This window comes from Eptatretus burgeri, chromosome 1 (genome assembly GCF_056783735.1).
Source record: "Eptatretus burgeri isolate ZD-2024b chromosome 1, Ebu_testis_v1, whole genome shotgun sequence".
In the NCBI taxonomy this organism is placed as follows: Eukaryota; Metazoa; Chordata; class Myxini; order Myxiniformes; family Myxinidae; genus Eptatretus; species Eptatretus burgeri.
This window is the reverse complement of record NC_140961.1, coordinates 147,648,008-147,666,394: the sequence shown is the minus strand read 5'-3', so window position 1 is coordinate 147,666,394 and position 18,387 is coordinate 147,648,008. Positions and strand designations below refer to the sequence as shown.

Here is an 18,387-nt window from a genome sequence, read left to right as displayed (position 1 = left end):
AAAATTTCCTCAAAACAACGGGTTTGGGGCGAACTACACATTTACTTAGAGATATCTCTCCTACGGGCCCTTCATGGTGTAATGCGAATTTCCACAGCCGTAACAATACTTTCCTGAGAGAGATGCTGTTGGCGTCACTGAGATGGATGGGAGCACTGGAACCAGAAGTTAAGTTGGTGAAAGGGAACAAAGGAAGAGTTTTCGTTGGTCCAGGGATATCTGAGGAGTGCAGCGTGAACATTTGTTTGAAGCAGTGAAGTGCTCTCAACCCACTGATGTTTATCAGGGTGATGGAGCTGGAAGGCAGGAAGGTGAGCTTGAGGGGCAGTAAGGGGAGGGAGCTGTATGCAGATGATCTGGCTGTTGTGGTTAAAAATGGGCTGGAGATTCAGGAAGTACTGGGGGAGTGGAAGGAAGTAATTTTGGGAGCATGGGCTGAAGATGAGTATCGAGAAGACTGAAGTGAAATGTGTCAGGCAGCAGAGAAAATAAATTGATATCAAATTGAAGGGTAAGCAGATCAGGAAGAGAAATAGGTTTGATTATCTGGGAGAAACAGTGACCAGGGATGGTAAGTCTGAGGCAGAGGTGCAGAGGAGGATTCAGGTGGGTCTGAATGTGTGGAGGGAGTAATGCCAGACAGGACGATATCAACAAAATTGAAAGTGAAGGTTCTGACGATGTGTGTAACAATGGCCTCCCTTTACCACCTGGAGACAATGGCACTCACAGCGAGACAACAGAAAATGCAGGTTTGCGAGAACAACTGGGTCAGGAGGATTTCAGGTGTGAAGACGGAGGATAGAAGGCTGGTGGAAGAAGTGAGGGAGGATGGTCTGCAGAAGGATTAAAAGGGGAGAATGGTGACATGCCAGCTGAGATGGGCTGCATCTTGGTGTGGATGGGAGAAGAGAGAATAGCAAAGAAAGTGGATAGGTTGAGAAAGCAAAGTCTGAAGGAAAGAGGTAGACTGCAGTTGAGATGGGAGGAATGTGTTAGGAGGGATATCCATGAGGTCGGGGTGGTTCGTGATTGGAGAGGGTTGGCTGAGTACACAAGGAGGTGGAGAAGTATTGTGGTCAAGGCAGGGCAGAAGTGTGGTACCATCAGACCTCATCGATTAAAAATCAAGAGGAGGAGAAGAAGAAGGTCCTGGGATGTTTGTGGAGTTTTGTTGTTACCAAAAGAAGAAGCACATGAGGCAAATAATTTAACACATCAAATCCTCGCTGAATGTCTGCAATTCCACTGAGAATGATATTTATTTTCATATCAGTGCACCATTAAAAGCGAAATAGCAGTTAATGATATCTCAAAAAGCCAAAACTGGAATAATATTAAACATGATTGATGTAATGAACAAACAGGTAAATGTAAATTTAGTTTATGATTTAGTACTTCTGGGATCTAGTATTTCAGTTGATAATTTACAATTTTTTAAGAAACATTTGCTTGAATATTGAATTGGGAATTAAATTACCTTTAAAATGTTATGGAAAGCAGAGCAGTTGATTACAGTTGAGTGAGTGTTTCACTCGCTTCATAAATAGTTGCAAGCTTTGCTTTGTGCAAAGAGCAGCTGTTTTCATTTTCTCAGGATGTATATACTTGAACAAACGATACACGTTGTGCTCAGTTTAACATTTGTGCTGTTTCTGTTCTTACCATCCGTGAGTGGAAGGACATGCATGCCTCAAACTCGTGTTGAACATTATGGAATCGCACAACATGGAGATATCATGCTTGGTGGACTTTTTCCAATTCACGGAACGATGGCAACACCTCAACATTCCTTCAGAGAACCTCCAGGAGTCGCTCAGTGCTTACAGTAAGTTCTTCATTTTGTTTGTTTCAAGCATTCTGGATAGTTTTACAAATAATCCACTAAAATGAGAATAAGACGTGGAACATTGTTGCATTCTTAAATAAAATACGCCACAAAATTTTATGCCAATGTGGAGGCCTGAAAGGCATTTGATTATAACTTTCAGAATCAAAAGGTTTTTGCAACTTTTACAGTCGACTTGACTTCATGATCTGTTTTGGATGAAGATTACCTAGATGACCATTCTTTTATATTTTCTTTGATTATATTTCCAGTTTGATTCTTGTTCTACAATCATTTTGTTCTTGTTGCTTTGTGTTCAGCTCAGTTCCCTGACAGTTTTATTTTGTGGTCATGATGCAATTCATTTGGTTTCCGTCTGATACACAATTGTCGTTTCTTCTTCTCTCTGTAATACAAAGGCAGGATCTTTCTTCAGTTATTTCTTGTGATTTAATTTTTTTCGTGCAGTCTGTGCTTGTGACCACTTTCATTGTTTTTCGGTAATTACATTATGATTTACGTTATTTCCAGATGCAAAGACAATTCATTTTCAGAAATGTTTTACTTGTTAAATTCAGTAATGTTTCAAACTCATCCTGGTTTTCGTACATATATTCACTTAATCTGAATGATCTGTATTCATTTTTGTGAGTTGCCTTAGCCATTGAATCTCTTCTTTCCTCAACGTTTGCAAGTGTGAATTTCCATCAATGTAAGTATCCGACTTGGCCACGTTGTTTTTTTTTACGTTTTGTTGAGGCTCGTATAAGAGCTATCACAAAGACCATAACGCAAAGGGAGCAGGAGACAAGAGGGGGTGGGAGAGGGATGCACAAAATAAGAAGGAACAGAGCATGAAGAGATCTGTGGAAAGGAGAGGGATGAGGTGGGGTACACAGCGTTAAAAGTATGGACACTTAAGTGATTTTCAGGAAGAAAGGCTGCAAATTTGAAGGAGATGCGTTTGGGGTGGATTAACGGGGGTATAAGAAAAGATCATGTTTGTGAATGGGGGAAGATATGAGATTGTGGTGAACAGCTGTTTTGAAGACCTGGAGGGAAGAGTGGGATTGAAGAAACAGATCCCTCAAGGATAGCTCTCTTCCACATTACCTCCATTTCTGTCCTATTTTTTTGCCAATCCTGTGAACCTGAATTATGGTAAGTGCATGGGAAGTTAGACTAAGACAGGTCAAGAGTCCATTTTCTTGTGGGTTATGTGCATCTTGCAAATCTGGTTGTGTCCCTGTTTCTTTTCATTGCATTGATCTATTGTGAGTTCCCAATCTCCGGTGTTATTTTTTTTAAACTTGTATTCTTTAAAATAATTATTGCTGTGGATTTTGAGCCTGGGAATTGCTTCCACATTACCAAATTCCCCTAAAAACCGAAAGTGCTTGTCAAACCAACCGCCCAGCCAAATTTATTTATCTTTACCGAATCTCAACGCAGGATCGCCATGTGTGTGTGCACAGAAAGCCTTCGCTTGACATCTTGGGCATTAACAATTGTGGACTCGCATCTCCCAATTTGGAAAGTGAGTCTGTTGTTATTTGAGCCTTTTGCATATACAGGTAATGTACAAAAAATGGAAACACTTGGGTAAATGAGGAACACCAAGTCTATTGAAAGCAACAGCTTCCACACAGGTGTGGCCCACGTTTTAATTCAGCAAACATCTTCGCAGGATGCTTTGCTTCATGTATAAAAATGCTGCACAGGCCTGGTTGCCTATAATTATGGCTTCCTTGGCTGCAAGAGACCTCAGTGACTTTGAAAGAGGGATGATTGTTGGGGCGTGTTACGCAGGAGCTTCATTGATAAAGACAACTCAACTTGCTGATGTTTCATGGATAATGGTGTCTCAGGTAATGCTGGCATGGAACTCTGAGGAAAGGACATCATCAAGAAAGGGCAACAGTGTGTGAAGTACAAGGCAAAGCAGGCAAGCAACTGCAGATCAAATGACTGTAAATTTTAACCTCATGTGCAAGCAGCCATTTTCATCAAAAATGGTCCACATAGAATGACACAGAGCAGGATAGCATCATCCATTTGCACTGCACAAGCCACTCATCACACCTGGCAATCCATGTTTGCAAGGCCAGTGGTACAAAGGCAATGGATCACCAAGCAGTGGACAAATGTGATTATTGTCAGATGAGTCATCCTTCACCATGTTCTTGACAAATGTTCGGTGTGGCGCCAACCTGAAAAACTCCACAACCCAACAACACAGTGCTTGGTTACAACAGTGAATGGTCTGTTGATTCTGTATTATTGTGTGGTGCATTTTGCTGGCATGGTTTGGGTGCAATCATTCCCTTGGAAGGCAAAGTCAATGCCAGCCTCTCCTTATTGTTGCTGAGTGATCATCTTAATCCCATGTTGCAGCAATTCTTTCCTGCTGGGAGGGATGTCTTCCAAAATGGCAATGCCACCATCCACACAGCACTTGTGGTCGCCCAAAGGTTTGTTGAGAACGACACTGATGTTATCCATATGTCATAGGCATCGCATTCACCAGATCTGAACCCAACCGAGCATTTATGGGATATTGTGGAATGACTCCTGAGTCAGTGTTTTCCACTTCCATCAAACAGGTGTGAATTGATCGATTACTCATTGAAGAATGGTGTCGCATTTTTCCTGTAAAATTCGAGACACAGGTGGACTCCATGTCATGCCACATACTGGTCATTCTGGCCGCATTTGGTGGCCTAACGCCATATTAAGTGACTTCACAATAGTGTTTCCATTTTTTGTCTACTATCTGTATGTTACAGTGATGTGTGAAGTGTGAAAACAATTTTCCTTTCTCAAAAAAACACCAAAGTATGTTTCATGCATTCTTGTGTTTCTTGTTTGTTAAACCTTTTCAACTTCCATGCCATGTGTTGCCAAATGGTTGCACTGTGACACACAATTTATGCATTTATTTTTGGTTTAATGTAAAATATTTATACCATTCCTGCAAAAATAAACCTGAAGAGCTGGATCACTGCAGGTGAAGATGAAACAAAAAAATCATGTTTAAAGCTATATTAGCTTAAAGAGGACACCTCTTCCTTTGAATGCAACAGAAGGCTGTGTGTTAGCATTATTGACTGAGGGCACAGCTGTGTCACTGATGCAATGCCCTCTACCAGTTAGGGCAGGAATTTTGAATTTTCCCATGGTGCCGACCACATCTTGTCTAACCTTCACGAAGGACACAATCATATCTTTATCATCCAACAACGAATGCTGACAGATGGGACACCTGTTTAATATCCATTTGAGGGATGGCACACACATTGATTATCACCCTATCTGTGAAATGGTGGGATGAGAGTTTATCACTGGGTCAGCATTCACATCAAATCCAGACACATTTGAGTTCAGTGTGCATACCTCAAAGCCATCCCATCAATCCCGAAGATTGTGAGTGCCCTGAAAAGAGTATCATGATACTTCACTTGTCTTTTAGGTTTGATCAAGGAGGTTTGCAAAACGTCATGGCCATGATTTTTGCCATAAATGAGATAAATAATAATAAAAACTTATTTTCAAACCTCACACTTGGTTACGTCATCCATGACAATTGTTTCCGAATGCTAAAATCAATTGAAAAGTCCCTAAATTACATTGAGGCAAAATCAGTGGATGAGGACCCGTGTTTCTACCAAACAGTTGTAACTGTATCTAGCTCTTCACATGCAGTGGCAATTGCACGACTGATGGGGCTCTTCCACACACCACAGGTACCTCATAGAATAAAATTCAGATATATTTATAATATGCAATATTCAGATATGATGTACAATTGCCCCACCTGTTGTGGATGAGAAATGTTCCATCCCATGTTCAAATGTGCAACTTCCATTCGGTTGAACCCTACACAGGGGAATAAATTACACATCAAAGTCGGTAGTGTTAACTCTGTATTGGAATGTAGCAAGGCCTCGTCTGGAATATTGTGTGCAGTTTTGGTCACAACATCTGAGGAAGGCAAAGCTTCCATTGAGAGGGTGCAGCATTGGGCTAGTAGATGTATTCTAGACGAAGCTACGAGGAGCGGATTAAAGTGCCAGGAACATTACGATGAGGTGGTTATGAGGGGATCTTCTTCAGACCTTTAAGATAATGAATCATACAATCAAAACTAGAAGGGCACTCGGTGGAGTGCAAACCTCCGCCACATAATGACTGTTCCATGACAACATATCGGGCCCAATACATTTTTGAAATACCACACTATATGTTGGTTTTGGCCCTATTTCTCAATGGTGAAGAATCGCTTGAAAAATTAAATAAATCTCGTATCCAGATCCGGATTCAGATCTTCACCTAAATCGAAGCAATTTGTCGAGGACACACACCCAACCTGTCCACCAAGTTTCATCCAGATCCATCCGCAACTTTTTGAGATATCATGCTATATATTAGTTCAGCCCTTTCAATGTTGAAGAATCACAAAAAACAATTACAAAAAAAACAATTACAAAAAAATCATAAAAAATAATCACAAAAGATTTGGATCCGAATCCAGATCTTCACCAAACTCTAATAATTTCATCCTTGTCACACATCCAACCTGCTCCACAACTTTTTGAGATATCATGCTATATATTAGTTCAGCCCTTTCAATGTTGAAGAATCACAAAAAACAATTACAAAAAAAAACAATTACAAAAAAAACACAAAAAGCAATCACAAAAGATTTGAATCTGAATCCAGATCTTCACCAAACTCTAATAATTTCATCCTTGTCACACATCCAACCTGCTCCACAACTTTTTGAGATATCATGCTATATATTAGTTCAGTCCTTTCTCTCAATGGTGAAGAATCACAAAAAAAACAATTACAAAAAATTAATTACAAAAAAAATCGCAAAAAACGATCACAAAAGATTCGGATCCGAATCCAGATCTTCACCAAACTCTAATAATTTCATCCTTGTCACACATCCAAACTGCTCACCAAATTTAATCCAGATCCATTGACAACTTTTTGAGATATCCTGCAAACAGACAGACAGAGAGGGGTGAAAACATAACCTCCTTCACCTTCGGTGGTGGAGGTAATATAGAACCCATTTTGGATATGGTTGCATTTGAAAGCCTTTTTGCAATCTATGCAATTGTGCTGAGTTCTCAAAAGGAAACTACAAAGTCGAAGAGTGGATATAATAATAATAGTGGAAAAAGAGAATAAAGTGGATAAATAAAATAAATAACACATTTATTTTCTTTCTCATCTACTCAATATCTCAGGCACCAATTGACTGAGGAAGTTGATGTTTGGACAGTGAACAAGAGATTTGTCTATAAAGGGTATTTTTGATTTATTGATGAATCAATTAATTGATGAATTATTCATTTTTCGATGAATCAATTAATCCTCAAAAAGTTAAAGATTTGATTTTTTTTTTTTGATGATCCAACATTTTTTTTATATAGTTCTCCACGGCGTTTAGGGGGGGGGGGTTGGAAATCACTTAAAACATGTAGAAATGCAAAAAAAAGAAATCTAAATTTTGTTGAAAAAAAGTTTCAAAAATTTTTTTTTTCTCCAACAAATTTTTTTTTGGGGGGGGGGGTTGGAAATCACTAAAAACATTTGGAATTGCAAAAAAAAAAAATTGTCTTACAATTTTTTTTGAGGGGTAACAATTTTTTGGGGGGGTTGGAAAGCACTTAAAACATGTAGAAATGCAAAAAAAAAAAATTCTCAAACAATTTTTTTGGGGGGAGGGGTTGGAAATCACTAAAAACATGAAGAAATGCAAAAAAATAATTTTCTCTACTTTTTTTTGGGGGGGGAGGTGGGAAATCACTTAAAACATGGAGAAATGCAAAAAAATTCTCTATTTTTTTTTGGGGGGTAACAATTTTTGTTTTGTTTTTGGGGGGGGGGTTGGAAATCACTTAAAACATGTATAAATGCAAAAAAAAAAGCTTTTTTTGTCAAACCATTTTTTTGTGGGGGGGGGGGCAAGTCCAAAATTTAATGGCATGATCCTTGGACCATACCTAACCCCCCCCCCCACCAAGTTTAGTCGAAATCCTTCGAGGAGGTAATCCGTAGTACTTTTCACAAACAAACAAACAAACAAACTGGAGGGGAAGCACTCGGGAGAGTGCAAAATCTCCGCCGCCAATACTGCTGGCTCACTCAAGTGAACCTTATATCTTAGGGCCCTGCCACACCTTGACGTTTTAGGCAGCAATGGCAACGTATAAAAAAATGTATGTAAAACGCTGGCGTACGCGGAAATTTTGATGTTTTTTTTAAAGTTTTTGGCGTATTCATAACGTGTTGATCGTTTGTTCCAGACTCCATGGTGATTTGATGTGAACGCCGGTAGTATCAATAGTAGCAGTACTATTACTAGTAGTAGGTGTGCGTGACAGTAGTAGTAGTAGTTGTAGTAGTAGTAGTAGTAGTAGTAGTAGTAGTGGTAGTAGCATTGGAAGCAGCTCTATGTCTATGTCAGTAGTAGTATGTGAGCGTGATGTGGAGGCTGTGGGGGATGATGGATCCTCGTTGCGTCAACGAATCGGAGAATACTTTGCACCATTGTTCGATGTTCTGAAAGGGCTACTTTTTTTTCCTCATTCGGAAGATGAAATATTTCTTTGTTTTACTATTGAAATTATTAAAAAAGACTTTGACAAATGCATATTGTACGAGTAATGAACACAGAACGCTTCAATAACTTATAGATTAGTTATACCAACGATTGCTTATCATGTTTTAGGCGTCCACAGCCTATGCCCAACGATTGTCGAGCGCATGCATAACGTGGGAGCGCATCATTTACGATTACGTGATGTTTGCTATCCATTGACTGCCACTTAACTATTTTAATAAACGGCTGTCACTCGCCTATTGTTTTTTGTCGCTGGTGCTCGGCAATTGAAATCGTTTCCATTGAACGAGTTAAATCGCTTCCACTGGACTATTGAAATGATTTCATAATAATCCTTGGTTATCTTGGACCCACTCTGGCTAGCAGCTCGTCGAACATCGCTGGAAGCATTCGCAGGAAGTTCATGAAGGATGCATGGTCCTCGTTCCAGAGTTCCACCATGAGCTGGTCATATATGCCGTAATGGCCTCGCCTCCAGATCCATGGTCTGACCCAGTTCCTTCTCCTCCGTTCACGTCTTCTTCTCCCGGCTCTATTTTACGAGCTATTTGGGGGGAGGGGTTGGAAATCACTAAAAACATGAAGAAATGCAAAAAAATAATTTTCTCTACTTTTTTTTGGGGGGGAGGTTGGAAATCACTTAAAACATGGAGAAATGCAAAAAAAATTCTCTATTTTTTTTTTGGGGGGGTAACAATTTTTTTTTTGGGGGGGGGTTGGAAATCACTTAAAACATGTATAAATGCAAAAAAAAGCTTTTTTTGTCAAACCATTTTTTTGTGGGGGGGGGGCAAGTCCAAAATTTAATGGCATGATCCTTGGACCATACCTAACCCCCCCCACCAAGTTTAGTCGAAATCCTTCGAGGAGGTAATCCGTAGTACTTTTCACAAACAAACAAACAAACAAACTGGAGGGGAAGCACTCGGGAGAGTGCAAAATCTCCGCCGCCAATACTGCTGGCTCACTCAAGTGAACCTTATATCTTAGGGCCCTGCCACACCTTGACGTTTTAGGCAGCAATGGCAACGTATAAAAAAATGTATGGTAAACGCTGGCGTACGCGGAAATTTTGATGTTTTTTTTTAAGTTGTTGGCGTATTCATAACGTGTTGATCGTTTGCATAACATATTAGTAATGGGCACAGAACGTTTCATTGTGTTATAGATAACTTTTACCAAAGAATGCTTACCTGGTGGTCGGCGTTCAAAACCTATGACAAACGAGAGTTTAACTTACCCTTTGCATGCCATATGTATCGCCAGCGAACTCGTGGCGTAGCCAGTTAAGAACTTGCCGGAGGCCGATTGAAATCAAAACTGCCTGAGAATTTTAAGTGTCAACATCGCAGTCACACCTTGACGATTTTGACAGCATATGCCATTCCATGAAAAATGTGTTTACAACGCAAGGCACACTTCAGATATGCTACAGGTAAGTTGTGTATACGTTTAGAGTATGCTAGAAATCATTGAAGTACGCTGGCATATTACCGAGTCCGTTTGGTACGTCGTGAAATTTCAAGCATGCTGAAAATTTTAAGATGTACTCGACGTAAGGCTCACACGTTTCGCATGCGTTGGCTTCTGTTCCTAGCACGTTCCGCGATTGTTTAAACATGGCGAACACACGTTACTTGTAGGTTACTCATAAGTCGAAGCACGTCAAGGTAATGGCCAACATACTTGAAACCAAATTTCTAATCGATGAGTAACGTGCTTTGAACAAATGAGTAGCGTCAGCTAAGCCTATGTTTAACGTGCTTGGAAACTATGAGTAACATGCATTGAAACTATGTATAACTGGCCTTGAAGCAATGACTGGTGTGCTAAGAATGTAAGAGTAACGTGAGTTTACCCTATGAGTAGCATGTTTTGAACCTAAGTAAAACATGCTTCTAACCTTTGAGTAACATGCTATGAACCTATTTGTAACGTATGTAAAACGCACATTGTCGTATGTAGACAAATTAAATTGACGTCTTCCGGACAACCATAGAACTTACTGAAAGTGTTTCTAACTTACTTCTACCATGTACTGGCATATTAGCAGCGTTTAGGGGAATTGGTATATACAAATGGGCTTCACAATAAAAACCCATCATTGTTCCAGACTCCATGGTGATTTGATGTGAACGCCGGTAGTATCAATAGTAGCAGTACTATTACTAGTAGTAGGTGTGCGTGACAGTAGTAGTAGTAGTAGTAGTAGTAGTAGTAGTAGTAGTAGTAGTAGTGGTAGTAGCATTGGTAGCAGCTATATGTCTATGTCAGTAGTAGTATGTGAGCGTGATGTGGAGGCTGTGGGGGATGATGGATCCTCGTTGCGTCAACGAATCGGAGAATACTTTGCACCATTGTTCGATGTTCTGAAAGGGCTACTTTTTTTTCCTCATTCGGAAGATGAAATATTTCTTTGTTTTACTATTGAAATTATTAAAAAAGACTTTGACAAATGCGTATTGTACGAGTAATGAACACAGAACGCTTCAATAACTTATAGATTAGTTATACCAACGATTGCTTATCATGTTTTAGGCGTCCACAGCCTATGCCCAACGATTGTCGAGCGCATGCATAACGTGGGAGCGCATCATTTACGATTACGTGATGTTTGCTATCCATTGACTGCCACTTAACTATTTTAATAAACGCCTGTCACTCGCCTATTGTTTTTTGACGCTGGTGCTCGGCAATTGAAATCGTTTCCATTGAACGAGTTAAATCGCTTCCACTGGACTATTGAAATGATTTCATAATAATCCTTGGTTATCTTGGACCCACTCTGGCTAGCAGCTCGTCGAACATCGCTGGAAGCATTCGCAGGAAGTTCATGAAGGATGCATGGTCCTCGTTCCGGAGTTCCACCATGAGCTGGTCATATATGCCGTAATGGCCTCGCCTCCCGATCCATGGTCTGACCCAGTTCCTTCTCCTCCGTTCACGTCTTCTTCTCCCGGCTCTATTGGCACGCAACTGGTGCAGTGTCAACTCCATGAGGTCATGTTGATGTTCGAGGACAGGTAGGTATTGTAATCTCAGCCTTGCCGTATCCTCCCCCTCTCGGAATGACATCAACATGTACTCACCACGAAGTCTAAAAAAAGACGGGTTCCTCCTGCGAAGGCCCTTTTTATATACCAATTCCCCAAATCGCTGTGAATATGTCATTCTACGTCAGCTGTTTGTTAGAAACGTGTTCAGTAAGTTCTGTGGTCGTCATGAAGACGTCAAATACGTCTACATACGTATTTGTTCGTAGGACATGCTCTACAACTAATTCGCAAGCACGTTACTCATAGATTATAAATAAGTCACGGGTTCCCTAAACATTACTTTGATGTACCGATGTATGAGAAACTTTCTAGTAGCGCGTTGCGAGCTGTGAACAACGTTCGTGTAGCGTGCTTATAAAACTTTACCTAGAGTTTATGAATAAGTTTCGGGTATGCAAATGTTACCTCAACGTGTTTCCACATATGAGTAACATAAATAACGTGTCAACGATGGCATAACGTGCCTAAACCTTATGGCCAGCGTAGCCGAACGTGTGAGCCAAACGCCGAGTACATCGTAAAATTTTAAGCATACGAAAAGTTGAGAAAAAACACAAAGTTCAATGATTAAAGCCAGCGTACTATGACTTATGGCAGTGTTTTTTTAATGTGCTCTTAATGTATACAAAACCTACCAATAACGTATTCGATGTGTGCTAGCGTATTAATCAAATTTTTCATAAATCGGCATAGGTTGGCTAAATCGTCAAGGTGTGACAGCCCCTTTATTCATTAAATATGATGTCAACAGTGCTGACAGAGTTATAGTTCTTTTCTCCAACATTTTTTTTTTTTGGGGGGGGTTGGAAATCACTTAAAACATGTAAAAATGCAAAAATAAAATCGAAATTTTGTTGAAAAAAATTGCAAAAATGTTTTTTTCTCTAACAATTATTTTTGGGGGGTTGGAAATCACTTTAAACATGTAGAAATGCAAAAAAAATTCTTTTTTGGGGGGGGTGAGTAACAATTTTTTTTGGGGGGATTGGAAATCACTTAAAATATGTAGAAATGCAAAAAATAAATTTTCTCTCACAATTTTTTTTTTTGGGGGTGGGGTTGGAAATCACTGAAAACATGTGGAAATGCAAAAAAAAAAAAAATTCTCAAACAATTTTTTTGGGGGGAGGGGTTGGAAATCACTAAAAACATGAAGAAATGCAAAAAAAAATAATTTTCTCTACTTTTTTTTGGGGGGGGAGGTTGGAAATCACTTAAAACATGGAGAAATGCAAAAAAATTCTCTTTTTTTGGGGGGGGTAACAATTTTTTTTTTTGGGTGGGGGGGGTTGGAAATCACTTAAAACATGTATAAATGCAAAAAAAAAGCTTTTTTTTGTCAAACCATTTTTTTGTGGGGGGGGGGGGCAAGTCCAAAATTTAATGGCATGATCCTTGGACCATACCTAACCCCCCCCACCAAGTTTAGTCGAAATCCTTCGAGGAGGTAATCCGTAGTACTTTTCACAAACAAACAAACAAACAAACTGGAGGGGAAGCACTCGGGAGAGTGCAAAATCTCCGCCGCCAATACTGCTGGCTCACTCAAGTGAACCTTATATCTTAGGGCCCTGCCACACCTTGACGTTTTAGGCAGCAATGGCAACGTATAAAAAATGTATGTAAAACGCTGGCGTACGCGGAAATTTTGATGTTTTTTTTTGTTTTTGGCGTATTCATAACGTGTTGATCGTTTGCATAACATATTAGTAACGGGCACAGAACGTTTCATTGTGTTATAGATAACTTTTACCAAATAATGCTTACCTGGTTGTCGGCGTTCAAAACCTATGACAAACGAGAGTTTAACTTACCCTTTGCATGCCATATGTATCGCCAGCGAACTCGTGGCGTAGCCAGTTAAGAACTTGCCGGAGGCCGATTGAAATCAAAACTGCCTGAGAATTTTAAGTGTCAACATCGCAGTCACACCTTGACGATTTTGACAGCATATGACATTCCATGAAAAATGTGTTTACAACGCAAGGCACACTTCAGATATGCTACAGGTAAGTTGTGTATACGTTTAGAGTATGCTGGAAATCATTGAAGTACGCTGGCATATTACCTAGTCCGTTTGGTACGTCGTGAAATTTCAAGCATGCTGAAAATTTTAAGATGTACTCGACGTAAGGCTCACACGTTTCGCATGCGTTGGCTTCTGTTCCTAGCACGTTCCGCGATTGTTTAAACATGGCGAACACACGTTACTTGTAGGTTACTCATAAGTCGAAGCACGTCAAGGTAATGGCCAACATACTTGAAACCAAATTTCTAATCGATGAGTAACGTGCTTTGAAGAAATGAGTAGCGTCAGCTAAGCCTATGTTTAACGTGCTTGGAAACTATGAGTAACATGCATTGAAACTATGTATAACTGGCCTTGAAGCAATGACTGGTGTGCTAAGAATGTAAGAGTAACGTGAGTTTACCCTATGAGTAGCATGTTTTGAACCTAAGTAAAACATGCTTCTAACCTTTGAGTAACATGCTATGAACCTATTTGTAACGTATGTAAAACGCACATTGTCGTATGTAGACAAATTAAATTGACGTCTTCCGGACAACCATAGAACTTACTGAAAGTGTTTCTAACTTACTTCTACCATGTACTGGCATATTAGCAGCGTTTAGGGGAATTGGTATATACAAATGGGCTTCACAATAAAAACCCATCATTGTTCCAGACTCCATGGTGATTTGATGTGAACGCCGGTAGTATCAATAGTAGCAGTACTATTACTAGTAGTAGGTGTGCGTGACAGTAGTAGTAGTAGTAGTAGTAGTAGTACTAGTAGTAGTAGTAGTAGTAGTAGTAGTAGTAGTGGTAGTAGAATTGGTAGCAGCTATATGTCTATGTCAGTAGTAGTATGTGAGCGTGATGTGGAGGCTGTGGGGGATGATGGATCCTCGTTGCGTTAACGAATCGGAGAATACTTTGCACCATTGTTCGATGTTCTGAAAGGGCTACTTTTTTTTCCTCATTCGGAAGATGAAATATTTCTTTGTTTTACTATTGAAATTATTAAAAAAGACTTTGACAAATGCGTATTGTACGAGTAATGAACACAGAACGCTTCAATAACTTATAGATTAGTAATACCAACGATTGCTTATCATGTTTTAGGCGTCCACAGCCTATGCCCAACGATTGTCGAGCGCATGCATAACGTGGGAGCGCATCATTTACGATTACGTGATGTTTGCTATCCATTGACTGCCACTTAACTATTTTAATAAACGGCTGTCACTCGCCTATTGTTTTTTGACGCTGGTGCTCAGCAATTGAAATCGTTTCCATTGAACGAGTTAAATCGCTTCCACTGGACTATTGAAATGATTTCATAATAATCCTTGGTTATCTTGGACCCACTCTGGCTAGCAGCTCGTCGAACCTCGCTGGAAGCATTCGCAGGAAGTTCATGAAGGATGCATGGTCCTCGTTCCAGAGTTCCACCATGAGCTGGTCATATATGCCGTAATGGCCTCGCCTCCCGATCCATGGTCTGACCCAGTTCCTTCTCCTCCGTTCACGTCTTCTTCTCCCGGCTCTATTGGCACGCAACTGGTGCAGTGTCAACTCCATGAGGTCATGTTGATGTTCGAGGACAGGTAGGTATTGTAATCTCAGCCTTGCCGTATCCTCCCCCTCTCGGAATGACATCAACATGTACTCACCACGAAGTCTAAAAAAAGACGGGTTCCTCCTGCGAAGGCCCTTTTTATATACCAATTCCCCAAATCGCTGTGAATATGTCATTCTACGTCAGCTGTTTGTTAGAAACGTGTTCAGTAAGTTCTGTGGTCGTCATGAAGACGTCAAATACGTCTACATACGTATTTGTTCGTAGGACATGCTCTACAACTAATTCGCAAGCACGTTACTCATAGATTACAAATAAGTCACGGGTTCCCTAAACATTACTTTGATGTACCGATGTATGAGAAACTTTCTAGTAGCGCGTTGCGAGCTGTGAACAACGTTCGTGTTGCGTGCTTATAAAACTTTACCTAGAGTTTATGAATAAGTTTCGGGTATGCAAATGTTACCTCAACGTGTTTCCACATATGAGTAATACATAAATAACGTGTCAACGATGGCATAACGTGCCTAAACCTTATGGCCAGCGTAGCCGAACGTGTGAGCCAAACGCCGAGTACATCGTAAAATTTTAAGCATACGAAAAGTTGAGAAAAACCACAAAGTTCAATGATTAAAGCCAGCGTACTATGACTTATGGCAGTGTTTTTTAATGTGCTCTTAATGTATACAAAACCTACCCATAACGTATTCGATGTGTGCTAGCGTATTAATCAAATTTTTCATAAATCGGCATAGGTTGGCTAAATCGTCAAGGTGTGACAGCCCCTTTATTCATTAAATATGATGTCAACAGTGCTGACAGAGTTATAGTTCTTTTCTCCAACATTTTTTTTTTGGGGGGGGGGGGGTTGGAAATCACTTAAAACATGTAAAAATGCAAAAATAAAATCGAAATTTTGTTGAAAAAAATTGCAAAAATGTTTTTTTCTCTAACAATTTTTTTGGGGTGTTGGAAATCACTTTAAACATGTAGAAATGCAAAAAAAAATCTTTTTTTGGGGGGGTGAGTAACAATTTTTTTTGGGGGGATTGGAAATCACTTAAAATATGTAGAAATGCAAAAAATAAATTTTCTCTCACAATTTTTTTTTTGGGGGGGTTGGAAATCACTGAAAACATGTGAAAATGCAAAAAAAAAATTCTATTTTTTTGGGGGGGTTGGAAATCACTTAAAACATGTAGAAATACCAAAAAAATTCTCTAACTTTTTTTTTTGGGGGGGGTAACAATTTTTTTTGGCGGGGTTGGAAATCACTTAAAACATGTAAAATGCAAAAAAAAAAAATTGGGGGGGGGGGTTGAAAATCACTTAAAATATGTAGAATTGCAAAAAAAAAAAATTTCTCTAACATTTTTTTTTGGGGGGCGGGGGGTAACAATTTATTTTGGGGGGTGGGAAATGACTTAAAACATGCAGAAATGCAAAAAAAAAATTCTCTTTTTTTGGGGGGGGTGGGAATCACTTAAAACATGTAGAAATACAAAAAAATTCTCTAACAATTTTTTTTTTGGGGGGGTAACAACTTTTTTTGGGGGGGAGTTGGAAATCACTTAAAACATGTAAAAATGCAAAAAAAAATTTTCTCGAACAATTTTTTTTTTGGGGGGGGTTGGAAATCACTTAAAACATGTAGAAATACAAAAAAAAATTCTCCAACAATTTTTTTGGGGGGGTAACAATTTTTTTGGGGGGGTTGGAAATCACTCAAAACATGTAGAAATGCAAAAAAAAATTCTCCATTTTGGGGGGGGGTAAAAAAATTGGGGAGTGGGGTTGGAAATCACTTAAAACATGAAGAAATGCAAAAAAAAAATTCTCTCAATTTTTTTTTTTTGGGGGGGGGACCAAGTCCAAAATTTAATGGCATGATCCTTGGACCATACCTAACCCCCCAACCAAGTTTCGTCGAAATCCGTCAAGGACTTTTTCCGTAATACTGTTCACAAACAAACAAACAAACAAACAAAAAGGGGGTGAAAACAGTAACCTCCATCCATCTTCGAAGATGGCGGAGGTTAATAAATAACTATATTTTAACTCTCATATATTAGTTTCACTCAGAGAGATGAATAACGAATTACCTGCGGTAACCTCTGATGACTGTTTGGAACAAGAGGCAACATATCTGCGCTTTCTTTGTGATAGACACTGTAAAAACTAGAAACATAGGCAGTCTCATTTAACATAATCGTATTTTATTTTGTGTAATACCTTTCAAGAAAATCTTCAAAGAATGTTGAAACATTGGGTAAATTCTGTGATGTCCATCATAGAGGTACATTATTAATACATTTATTTAGGCCATTGTGAAATTCCTGAAGAATTAACCGGATTTCCATCAGGACATCATTCAGAACTTTCCATTCCTTGTGTAGATCATTAGGATAACAACCTACCTCGTGTATGAGTGAGTTTGAAATGCTTTAATAAAAACGAAAATATATAATTACTGTTATAATTAATCATGTACAATCAAAATGAAGATCAATTACTGCACCATCATTCCAAGATGAATGCTAGGCTTAACAATATACATATACATACACACATGCACGCAGACCTCATTTTAAATTTATGTTCCTCACAATTATATCACACACACACACACACACACACACACACACACACACACACACACACACACACACACACACACACACACACACACACACACACACACACACACACACACACACACACACAAACACACACACACACACACACACACACACACACACACACACACACACACATACACATATAACCATACACACATACACACATATACGTGTCCACCTGCATTGTATAGGCTTTCATTAACAGTTCAATCTGAATGAAACTTACCAATGGTGTGAGGGGTCATTGTAGGCTTCAGCAGAGGAAAGATTGGAACTGAGCAAGTTCTCTTTCATGTCCGTTTGGTCAAACGTTGGGTTATAAAGCAAATTCTCGTTCATCTCCGTTGGGTCAAAGTGAGAGAAACGAGAAATGGTCAACAAAAAATATTTTTATAATGAGAGAAATGCTGCGCTTATAAAGCATTTTTGAGGAAGTGAGAAAGAGTCTGACTGGGTGTTGTTAAAATAAACAGGAAAGAGAACAATGGGTTAAGTCTGGCAAAATATCCAAGTTTTAAAAATTAATGTGTTTTGTTTGAGAAAAGTTTTGAGTTAGGAAAATTCTTCATAAGAGATGAGTGCTTCAAAACAATTGTATCAAACAGAACATCAACAAATATTTATTGACTCTCTATGTAAGTTG

At 39.3% G+C, this 18,387-nt stretch overlaps 1 protein-coding gene across 4 annotated transcripts; it reads right to left on the bottom strand.

The window, feature by feature from the left end:
- Nucleotides 1-1,144: 1,144 nt before the first annotated feature.
- Nucleotides 1,145-18,160, bottom strand: LOC147035717 (uncharacterized). Of its 4 annotated transcripts, none has more exons than XR_015049499.1 (4): nt 17,971-18,160; nt 6,794-6,833; nt 5,643-5,704; nt 1,145-4,477 (listed from the first exon to the last, which is right to left on the bottom strand). XR_015049499.1 is itself a non-coding variant. In XM_085847074.1 (3 exons), exons 1-3 carry the CDS (start codon nt 18,081-18,083, stop codon nt 4,323-4,325), a joined length of 330 nt encoding a protein of 109 aa, XP_085703200.1. In that variant the 5' UTR covers nt 18,084-18,160; the 3' UTR covers nt 1,145-4,322. The 4 variants fall into 4 exon arrangements, 1 of the variants encoding a protein (XP_085703200.1); XR_015049495.1 differs by lacking the exon at nt 6,794-6,833 and having other exon boundaries at nt 1,145-3,715; nt 3,911-4,477; XR_015049496.1 differs by lacking the exon at nt 17,971-18,160 and having other exon boundaries at nt 6,794-7,156.
- Nucleotides 18,161-18,387: the final 227 nt, after the last annotated feature.